Here is a 12,093-nt window from a genome sequence, read left to right as displayed (position 1 = left end):
TTATTTTTTTATTTATCTTTTACTGTATGGTATATTTTTCATAGCAAAATTATTAAATTATTACACTGAATTTCCTATACCGTTATTATTTCATTTATAAGATCAGATTATAATAACAATGACAGTGGCGTGGTAAACACTTTTTATAAATGTTCTATAAATACACAATGCGCACGAGTTTGTGTGAGTTTGGAGTATAAACGTATGCTGGCGATTTGCCAGCGGCGGTGCGCATGCGTGTGCTAAATAGCTATACGAAATTTTTACTTCTTTCACTTCCAAAAACCGTGAGTAGTGGCAGTTGATAGTGATGCTCAAATAGTAAAATTTAGTTGTGTTTTAGTGGCAGTGATATTATTATTAGGAAAGTGCAGTGAATCATGTCGCCCAAGTGTCCAGTACCGCCGTTGCAGGAGATCACGTTATCGTTGGTAGCGAGACAGCTTATACATACCTTGACGCGGGTGTCTTCCGAAGAAGATGTGGGGCTACCGTTCGCAATGGTCACCTCCTACTACGAGAGCATGGGCGCTACGAGTGACATTTTCCAAGATCTCATTAATTTAATACTAAGCTCAGAGTACCTGGATCCGTCTATTAGATATTACTCCATGCGATTGCTACTCAAAGAAAACGTGAAGAGCCTAGCGACGGGAATTTTCCCCTGCCCTTATTATAGAAAAGTGCTAGAACTCATTATAGACCAAGGACGACATTTAACCTCGCTCAATTTAAAAGGAGTGTGGGTCAAAGATGAACATTTGACGCTTATGTATCATTTAATCAAGAATTTACCTAATTTGACTGTACTAAATATACCTTATATAGCCAACGATGAAGTACTGAAGTATATCGGTGAATGTAACAAAGTTTTGAAGCTTTTAGATGTATCTGGGGAAACAGATATTACGGAGATCGGTATTGATGCTATGCTGCAAGGTAATCCCCAGCTTACGCAAAGCTTGACCGTCGTAAACATTGGTATGTACGGTGAAGAGAACATTGATCACACAGATGTAGCATTACTGATACGTCAGTTACCCAACCTCACCAACCTCGGTAGTTATTCGTTCGTCGGTAAATCTATATACCATATTTACAATACTGATTGCCCACCAGATTTCAAAACAAAATTACAATATTTACACGATGTTCAAACGAATGTCCGTATGATGAAAGCGATACTCGCGCTGTGTCCGATGTTAGAAACTATTTACTTAGAGGAACCTGACCAGGGCGTTCTCCAACAAGTTAAAGAATTAAGTAATGTAAATAAAATCAAATTGAATAAATTCCAATGTCACGAATTGCATCAATTACTGGATAAAATAGGATATAAAATTGTAACTCTTATGCTTTCTGCATCTCAAGGGTCCTTCAACTTTACTAGAATAGCAGAGACGTGTAGAAATTTGGAGAGCATAGAGTTCTATCAGATACAAACTGCGACACACGAGGAGGAGATACCGTTTAATAAATTGGAACACATTGAGATTATACATGGAAACTTGTCACCTTCATGTCTCAAGTACTTGATGACGGGCAGCCCAAGTCTCAAAAAATTAATCATCGGGGATGAAATCAAGCTCGATGACAACGACATTTCAAGGTATTTAATTAATTTATATAAATAATAATTAAGTAAGCATACTAGGTAGATTATATTCACCATTGTTACTTTTTCTTTTCCACGTTATAGCAAACTATATTATTTTTTATTTTACTTAAACCTTCTATGAGAATCTTTTTAATTAATTTTTACGTAACTCTAATTTTATTATATTACTGTTGCCAAATAATAAGTTTCTACATGATCATATATTCCAATGTTAAATTATTATTAGCATTTGATTAGGTTTCAAATAATTTGTGAATATTGTGTTGAGTAATCTTATTTCCTCCAGTTCTTTTAGAAATCTGAAAATTAAATTATTATGCTGGTTCTTGTGTTATTGTGTGTGGTTTGATAATGATTGAAAAACCTCACCAACAATATGGTCTTGTTTGTAATTAATTCCAAGTTTCTCACCTCAAACATCCATTACGTCAAAGTTTGTAAGATACATAATTTATATGTTTTTATTTTAGATTTCTTCTGCTATCAATGAAAAAAAGCAGAAGAAAGATCTATAATTTAATATTTTCATTAAAATCAATTAGTATCAGCCATTAGATTGCCACAGACAGCCATGACTATTGCCGTTATTGATACGAAATTATTTCGTAATATTTCAGGATGGTCCGCCGATATAAGTTCGAGAATCTTGAAGGCATTTGGTTTCCTAATGCTCCCCGATTGACGCGAGACACTGTGGAACTTCTGATGGAGTGCTGCCCCAAGCTTCAGAGCCTAGGTCAACTAAGTGGCTGGCGGTTTACGCCAGACGACATGATGCTTATGAGGGCCATTATAGCGAGTACAAATATAGACTTGGTACTATCCCCACTTGGTATATTCCAACAGGGCAATTAGGGCCTGCGTCGATTAAGTAATTGACAACGTACGATCGCTTCAAATACTTATAATTATGTAGCAAAATTATACGTGTTGAGCCAAATGAATACAACTCGCACAAACAAGTCTTTTGGGGAAATACAGGCACAGAAGAATTATATGATACACATTCAAAGGGCATTCATTTATTTTATATACAAACTACCTTTTTAGGTATTTTGTCGGTTAATATTATAAGGAATCAAGATGTCCGTATATAACATCCAATAAGTTCTTCCTAATATTAAATTAGTGGAGTAATGATACCAGTTCGTGAAAGATATTCAATATTTCACGAACTGGTATCATTATAGTTGATTTACTAAATAGTCGATTAACGATTAACACTAATTCTAGTCAGCCTTACCTTTTTTACTGTTTTGATATTTTGGATGTTTTTATTAAATATTCAACACTGATAAGGATATTAAAAAGTATTTTAATACTACATACAATAAATATTTTTACGCTTTTTCCTTAACTCTTTCATTTTATAACACATTTTATTTCATAAATGTTTTTGTTTCATAGATACGAGCAGATACAAAATTTTAAGAAATGCGCAATATATTTAATGCGAATATATATTAATAACGCCTCTGTTTTTGGGTCTTGTCGATTGTGGAGAATATTGAATGAATGAGTTACATTGACAATTTATATCTTGATTACTTAAATCTACAATTAAACAATCAATTAAAATTATTAAGTACATAATTATGATATTGTGAAACAAATAAAATCATTAGTATCTATTATTGCAGAAGTAGATAGTAATCTATCTAGTAGGTACACGCTCAGACCTTACAAATACTTATATAAAATAATATTTTACTGTGCCGGATCTTCTTCGTTATTTCCAACTTCTTGTGTCGTTGCCGGTGTTCTTTTCTTAGACGACACTTTTTTCTTTTGAAGTCTAGCCTTGTACATTTTACATTCATCTGCACATTTCGTTGTGATAATGCTTCTGTAAATGAAAAATTTGTATGGTTTAAATAATTTGATTCATGATATTGTACTGTTTACGGAATCTAAGATTAAAACTGTCAAAATAAAAATAACTATAACATTGTGGCGGAATAATAATGGCGCGTAAGTGAGTTTGTTATTTCGATTTTTTATTTATAGTGTAAGTAAGGTATTTAAGGTAATGCTATTCTTTTCCAAAATAAATGGATATAGTCATGGCGACAAAGTAGCGAGCTGAAACTATTGAATGAATGGCGTTGAGTGACCTGGACAGAGGTCCATTACTACAACTCCTACATATAGGTACATGTAGATATTTATACAAGTTTCTACTCCTGTTAATTTTAACATCTTACCTGACCAAATTTTCTTTCACTTTGAATTTGCCCATTATTTCGATGATGATGTCGGATATAATTTTCGGGTCCAAACACATTTTCGGCGGTTTATTCTGAAATGCTGGAGACTTTTTCCCCGTCAAAGAATGAGTGGCTAAAGTCCTAGAACACGTACATTTGCTCATTAAGTCTCACTACTTCTAGAGAATATATACCTATTAGTATTGAATAAGTTTGTGCACATGAGACGTGTTAGAAAAGTAAATAAGGAAAAGTAGGAAGAGTTCTTTGTACCTAGATACCCCATGAGGGACCTTGGCATAAACATAAATATAATAAATCTCATTGGCTGAAAATATTTTTTTAAGAATTGTGATCTATAGATCACTTTATTGCGCACAGAAAAATAATATAAAAAAACTATCAAACAACTAACAAAATGCGACATTATCAAATACAATTTTCCTTAAAAAATTTGTCTGGTGATAAATATAGCAATATTACGGAGGAATAAAGCATTAGGGATGAATCTTGAGCCGTTAGTACCTATAATATTGAAAAGTTATAGGTACAATACATTGTATCCAATGGCTTAATTTATTCACTTTTTTACGCTATACACGTAAAACAATTAGTAGATACCATACCTCCGTGGGAAAGCAGCTAACAATAATGTGCGTGTAGCTATTGTATAAGATTTCCAATTCACTTTTCTAAAACTGTCTTTATGTATCAGTGTTTTCCCACTTCCTATGGGTACCTGAAATGCAATAAATTTTATTCATACTAATCCGTACTACAACTTGCCTAGAATAATTTTCTCTACTTTCTTCAAATTTATACATAAATAATGAATGCTAGCTGGAATCGCATCTGAATTAATTGTAAATTCTCCGGCCTACACAATTAATTCAGGTAGATAAGTTACCATTTATTAAATTCTGAAAATAATTTCTATGTTCTCATGTAAATCCCACACAACATGTACATAAACCACTTCAAACGGGGATTGAAAGCCTAGGTTCGAAGGTCACTAGCTATGCCCTCAGGCAGGAGTTGGTACCGTGGTTACTCCGCGGGTTTGGAGTGCCATCAGCACTTGTGTTGATGGCAGATGATTGTATCGTTCAATGAAGCTGTAAAAGCCGCTAACAGCATTAGAATAGTTCATCCTTTCAGAAAATCCGAATCCGTCTAAAGTAAAATAAAGAGCTGCCCTTACCCATTCATTGCTACCGACATTAGATGCTATCGGTGCCTCGGGTTTGTCTTCGTTCGCCTCGTGTGTATTGAAGGTATTGTTTGCGAGCGATGCATCACCGAAACGTTGGGATTCTTCACTTTCAACGTTTTCTTTTTCGTCATCAGACAAGTCTTCATCGCATTCGATTTCTAATTTATTATCACATTCGTTACTAACGCTATCAAATTTCAAATTCCTCATATCTTTCACCATTTTGAACAGATCATAAAAACATCTTCGCATACCAATTATATCATTAAAGTCGATTGTGACATTCTCCAACGTAAGCTCAGTCAATGGTACAGCGTTTTGGCCTAACGTTGATTTGTCTGCATTTGTTTCTCTAACAACATCGTACAGAGTTCTTTTACGATTATTTTCTGTTTTCGCAGTATTGTTTCCATTTTGCATAGTTTTTGGTATGACTGCGTTAGCTCTGTGCGATGGCGTAAGGATTTTCTTTTTGATTCTAGACTTTTCAATTATATATTTTCCATTAGATTCTTCTTCCTCTTTTGGTTCTTCCTCCTGAAAAATATTCATTTCCTATTTATTTATTCCTATTTAAAAAGTTAACAACACATCTATGTATCATCCACGGCTCAAAATCCCTTGTAGGTACATCACATATATATCTACATTACATGGACATCACGTTACCATGTGACAACCGTGACATCACTCAAGCGTTGGCAACGCCTGAGTGGTATCACGATTGTTGGATGTTGTTTCCCAGGAGTAAAATAAAATGTCTTTTATCCTGTAAATTCAGTGCCTTTTCTTACCCTACAACAAAATCTGCTTGGCGGCCGAAATAGGTGAGACGGAGGTACTCAGGCAAGCGACTTTTAACAAGTTATCTTGTCAAAAACATTACGTTTAACCTTATTACGATCCTATTTTGAAGCAACTTATTAAATTCCGCGCCAGACGACTTCAGAACTATTCATAGCTGTGATACATAATTACTACATTGTTTACAGTCATAATTTAGCAATAAAAGCGCCCATACAAAATACCTCGTCAGAATCCGAATTTTCGACATCGCTGGGTTCCCATGATGATCCACTAGATGAGAAGTCACTAGGATCTTTCTTGGTCTGTTCATTTTTTGCACTGTCCCCGTCTTCGGGCATCTTTTTTGACACCATTTGCTCAAGTAAACGACGTTCATCTGTTTTATGGAGCAAAACAATATGGTGTAAATAAAGGTTATTATTCGTCTACCTACTGATACAAATTAATAATAAAAAAAATATGTACAGTTATTTGGTGAAAATACAGCATAATAATCAAAACCATAACTAATAATGTCCTTATTTTAGAAGTCGGCTGTCGAAATATATTCTTTTTATTATTGAATTTGATGTAAGTGCAGATATTACATGGTTTTGTATTTTTTTTATTGTATATATATATGTATATATATATATATTCATTACAGGTTAGGTATTGTACGGGTTTGTCATTTAATTTCGAATTATATTTAGTTTCATCGAAAGAAAGAAAACATATATACAATAATTAAAATATTATTACACATAACAACATCATCGTCACCACTATTATCACATATGGGGTAGTTAGAAGCATTGTCAATAAAACAAATATTATGTTAGTATATATAATACAAAAATTACATTATATAGAAAGTAACTTTACCCTTCCAAATTTAATTTGAATCGGTCGAGTAATTTAGGCAATTACTCGACCGATTCAAATTAAATTTGGTATAAAGATAGTCTACAGCCTGAGAAAGGACATAGGCTCCTTTTTAATGCGAAAAGTTTTGTAAGAGAATGAAAGGACTTCGCCTAAATAATTTAAAATGCTGCCCAAAGTCACTATCGGCGAAGTAGCGGAAACAGCTAGTGTTTACCTATATAAAATACCACGCGGATGACAACGCTAAAAATAGTACCAAATACGAGGCGGACTTGGTAGATAAGTGATCAAGGAATTATCTATTATTACTTATAATATGGTGTTTAATAATAAAGTGCTATATATAATACAAAGATTTTAATCTGTGACAATAGGTTTAGGCGCTAAGGCCGGTAGAACTTACGTGTATATTATATTGATAATTTGTAATAGATAGTGAGTAATGGAATTCGACCATATCCTGAAACTAGACTGATTATTAAAAATAATATTATTGTTTTTAAGGCTAATCCTTTGAAAAATAAGGTACCTAGGTAAAATGTAATTAAGGTGAATATACATAAAATATCATCGATGATATTTTATCACACATATTGAGATACATACTAGCTGTGTCCGCGGTTTCCGTATGAAATTTATAGCCTATGTGTTATTCTGCTGTATGAACTATATTAGTGTAATGTTTCATCAAAATCCGTTGGGTAGTTTTTATGTGAAAGAGTAACAAACATTCACGTTTATAATATTAATATTAAGATTTGTACCATTTATCTGTATACACTACACATTGACAAAATACAAAAGTGTTCATATGTTAGTACCTACTTACTTACATATGATCCCTGTAGGTACATGCAACTATAGGTACCTACTTGCACGTAATGTTCATACCACAAGCAGTTCCTACTACCTACTATGTTGATTACCTATATAATAATTGTATAAAGCAAAGTTGCTACATATTTTCTTGATGTTTCTTGACTTACTTCTAAAACAGACGACGTATTTTGATACGAGTGTGTATACAGAGGTATATAGATAAATACATTTACAAGTAGGTAGCTATAATATATGCATAATATGACGGAGTTCATAGCTATAAGAACTTCATCACACTATACAGACTTGTAAACCAGAGATAGATCACTAGCCTATTAAATAAAAAAACCATAAACGCCATATACTCACTACATCTAGCAATAAGCGTTCCAGACTTCTTCTCTCCTTTAATGACCAGATTTACCGGGCATCCAGTCCGCAAGTCCTCATTTGAATTCACCAGACACCTCACATTCACAATGTCTCTATCACCATCATTATTCCACTGCACCAACAACCATTTCTCTAATATACGCGACATTACTCAGAAAATAATAGTTGTAAAGTCAGCAGTGCACTGTTAAACATTTGGTACACGATTGGGGTACACTCAGGTAAAAGTTTCATTGCACCCTAACTGCAGTTATTACATTCCCCGCCCCACTCTCTTGCTTGAACAATGAGCTATTCGCCAACGGCCTGGGCAACAAAAAACGCATCCTTTTTTGCAACTTCCTAAACAATGATGTTACCTACTTCCTTTGTCAGGCGCCGAAATGCTCGCGTTTCAACGCAAAGACATTGACAAAAATACAGTTTTGGGTTAACTATATACTTATAATATATAATAGACATAGTTTATGTACATCTATACTCATTCGGTTTTTTTTTAATAATAATATAATAGTAAATATTAGGTAGGTACCTACTGACTAAATTTCAGTAATGACGTAACTTCACAATTGTAATACCAGATGGGGTAGGCAAAGAATTTGTCCGCTGTTAACAGTGCTTCCATCACTGGAGACTCAGTCGGAAAATATAAGTAAACACATGTTCCTATTTTCTAAAAATATCCATTTGTACATTGCATGGATATGTCTACTTATATAACGTCCCGGAATAGACAGTGTTTAATAATACGGTCAAATATATGCTATGGCTATTATTGGTTATTACTCTTACATTTTAAATCGACATTGAAAATCAATTTTTTAATAAGTTTGAGGCTATTGAGATGATTGGGATATGACATCGACCATCTCCCGCTGTTTCCTTTAATTAAACCATCGATATAAATTCTTGTAATGAGTTTTTAAAACCCTTTCGTGATCTGTTTTATTTATCAATTCTTTATGAATTTTAAAGATTATTGTAATAAAAATGTTATTATTGTATTTTTTAAATACAACTTGAATAAGAAAAAATCCATTAGGCTACAATATAAATTCAAAAGTGGCTTGAATCGGAGGAAAACTGAAATATTTGTTTGATCAAAATAATATGCTTCAGCTGCTTTAATAAAGTTTGGTTGTAATAACTTTACAGTCTGTTACCTGTTACTGGTCACATACGAAAATAAAAAAAAAAAATATAGTCCACGGATTGACAATACTTGACTGACAATTTTGAGATTGACATGGCTAATGACAGAGGACTAGTCTTAATATTCTTAGGATATTTTTAATAACCTATATTTTTTTATTAATTTAATTAAAATAAATAAATATAGGTATCCAAATGGATAATGTTCTACTAGCATCATTATTCTATGTCCTCTGTGTTATAAACCTGATTCATTTTTATTCTACATACGTTTTAACGAAGACAGTCGTTGGTTTCTCAAGTTGATAATTTTCGTTTGTATTTCTGAAATAAATAACGCTATAAAATTATCACACGTATTATAATACTATTATCAGTATTATTAGTGGTATTATAAGATATTCTAAATAATATAATAATTAGTATTATTTAGAACTCCAATCGTACTCACTAGTAATCTCTACCTTATTTTCATGTTTGTAGGTAACAAATACTTTATATAAATAGTAATGGAAGCTGCAACATTACCACAGAAAAAGAAATTAAATAAGGGCAAATTAAAGAAAACCATTAAAAATGTTTTGTGTAGACCTGATCCAGTATTCTGGTAGGTTTTTTCGTGACATGAACATAAAATTCTTGAAAATCTTTATACAAATCAATATTTAGTAATTATGTATTATTAATAATATATACCTCTCTACACAATATTACCTTTTATTTTTTAGGCCCATTGTTACAGATGTACATAAGAATTTAGTAAATAAAGCCTTATTGAAGAACAGAATATCTATATCAAAATTCAAGAAACCACATTGGAACGAGCTAAAATTAATTCCTAAAGAGAAAAGACCAAAACAACCCAAAATTAAGTAAGTGGTTTTAATAATTTTAAGGATATCTACAATACAGTACTGTAAATTATGATACTGTTAGTTTATGATTGTAATCTGTGAATAACTGATATGATTTTCTGACTCTTGAAGGGATGTACTTTTATATATGTACAATATCACTTAAAATATTATAGTAATGTTAATAATTTAAAAAAATCTGTAAGCCCAATATTACTGGTTATTATAAGGTCATAAGAAATTTGAAAGAAAAAGTACTTCTAGATATGTAGTTTTTGTTAGTTGTTTATGTGTAGTTTAGACAGTATTAATATGTTGGTTAAATTGTAAGTATATCCTTTTAACTAACATATTGATATATAAAATACACATCCACAAATTTATTACCTACATTTTACACACAAGTCCCATAGATATTAATACAAAGGGTAAACATGTAAAATGTACACAATAATAAGTCACTCCAGTCTCTACAATACAGGCCTGCGAGCCTAGTGTAGAACTACAGTAAATTAAAATGTAAATGTGTATCATGAATAAATATTATTATTATTAAAATATACCTACTTAATAAATTGCTATATTTATTAACATATTAATTTAATTATTATATACACATATATACAACATAACACACAACACACACACACATATACAACTACACAGTTGTAAATTAATGTATTTTTTATGGATCACAATTTTTATTTTCAGAAAAGTTGATGGCTTACTATTTGGCATATCGGCATGCTGTAATGCTATTCAATCCGGTGAATGCTCTGCGGTCATTTTAGAAGCAGAGGTTAACCCTAGAATAATAATACAACCAATTCTTGACACCTGCTGCACATCAAAAACACCAGTCATATGTCTGTCAGAGCTTAGGAAGATTAGTGCAGAATGTTTTGGTATACCCACAAGTTCTTTAGGTATTAGAAAAAATGTTTTGCCCAATCTCACTAATGAAATATTGGAAATAGCGAAATGCTACAAATTTAAAGAAAATATATCATTAGATGACAATGAAGTAGATATGATAGACATGACTAGTAATGAAGACATCACTAGTAGAGTTAATGAAAATACAAAAAGCACTGTTAGTTGCCCATATTTGTATAGAACTAATAAAAAATCAAGAGTGTTCATTCCATCTAATGAAATAGTAACCAAAGTAAAGAAAGAATTTATTGGACAGGACTTTATTGAAGTGTCTAAAAAATCAGAGAATAATACTGAAAGTAAGAAGTATATGAAAATGATATTAAAGAGAATAGCAAGCAATCCTAACAGAATTAAAGGGAAATAATTGTACTATATACCCAATTTTACAAAAGTAATCTAATAAGTGGGAAATTGAATGATAAGTATATTTGAAAATGTCTCGGCTAAGGTAAAATTTGGCAAAAGGTAAAGCTTGGTTTTATATATAATTTTCTGAGTAATATATTCTTGTACAATAACAAAGAGACGAACACAACACATAAATTGCATTGCATTATACAAGAAATGGTTTTTTATTACAACCTACTTTGGGGAATCGATCTTCACTCCATATAATCTGTGCTATGATAAAAATAAAACATTTTCAAAGAGAAAAGTATTTTATTATATTTTATAAGACATAACTATAATGTCAAAAAAGACATGTATTATAATAAGCATTCCTTAAGGAATGTGCATTGATAATGAACAAAAATGTATTTGGAATAACAAATTGTTTATAACATAATTGTTACTTATTCTTCAACACTTCTGAACAAGTGACACCAAGTTTACAATGTTTTCCTACAACATTAACAAATTTGATTTAATAAAATTATTCTAAATTATTAATGCAATACTCCATAAACATCTATACAAGGTTATACACTACTGTTATGGAGTAAAGCATACTAGTAGATATATTTATCTTACGTTTTCAATCGATGCATTGCATTTAAGGTTTTAAACAGTTCAATTTAATACAAATCAAACAATAATTGTATTCATTGTTACAACTATAACAATAATGACTATTAATTCATAATAAGTCTGGCCATTGTTTATAACTAATTCATACTAAATAGGAATGACCCAGTTATATAATAATATATAAATATACCATAATCTCCAACCATCAGCAGATAACTCAGTGGTAATATACAATTTGAGGTAAGTGATAAGAGC

At 31.7% G+C, this 12,093-nt stretch overlaps 3 protein-coding genes across 3 annotated transcripts; 2 read left to right on the top strand and 1 right to left on the bottom strand.

Moving 5' to 3' along the window:
- The first annotated feature begins 227 nt into the window (after positions 1–227).
- LOC131847214 (uncharacterized) lies at positions 228–2,701 on the top strand. The gene is made up of 2 exons (XM_059196704.1): positions 228–1,609; positions 2,236–2,701. The coding sequence occupies exons 1-2, from the start codon at positions 381–383 to the stop codon at positions 2,471–2,473; spliced, it is 1,467 nt and encodes a 488-aa protein (XP_059052687.1). The 5' UTR covers positions 228–380; the 3' UTR covers positions 2,474–2,701.
- Positions 2,702–3,247: 546 nt separating this feature from the next.
- Positions 3,248–8,296, bottom strand: LOC131847225 (uncharacterized). Its single transcript, XM_059196719.1, has 6 exons — positions 7,901–8,296; positions 6,067–6,221; positions 5,027–5,575; positions 4,452–4,564; positions 3,823–3,966; positions 3,248–3,464 (listed from the first exon to the last, which is right to left on the bottom strand). Exons 1-6 carry the CDS (start codon positions 8,070–8,072, stop codon positions 3,326–3,328), a joined length of 1,272 nt encoding a protein of 423 aa, XP_059052702.1. The 5' UTR covers positions 8,073–8,296; the 3' UTR covers positions 3,248–3,325.
- A 1,233-nt stretch (positions 8,297–9,529) lies between these two features.
- On the top strand, positions 9,530–11,279 carry LOC131847226 (uncharacterized). The gene is made up of 3 exons (XM_059196720.1): positions 9,530–9,683; positions 9,805–9,948; positions 10,642–11,279. The coding sequence occupies exons 1-3, from the start codon at positions 9,586–9,588 to the stop codon at positions 11,231–11,233; spliced, it is 834 nt and encodes a 277-aa protein (XP_059052703.1). The 5' UTR covers positions 9,530–9,585; the 3' UTR covers positions 11,234–11,279.
- Positions 11,280–12,093: the final 814 nt, after the last annotated feature.

This window comes from Achroia grisella, unplaced genomic scaffold, assembly GCF_030625045.1.
Source record: "Achroia grisella isolate CSIRO2021 unplaced genomic scaffold, CSIRO_AGI_Agris_v1 utg516, whole genome shotgun sequence".
Classification (NCBI taxonomy): Eukaryota; Metazoa; Arthropoda; class Insecta; order Lepidoptera; family Pyralidae; genus Achroia; species Achroia grisella.
The sequence above is the reverse complement of the archived record's forward strand: the minus strand, read 5'-3'. Positions and strand labels throughout refer to the sequence as shown.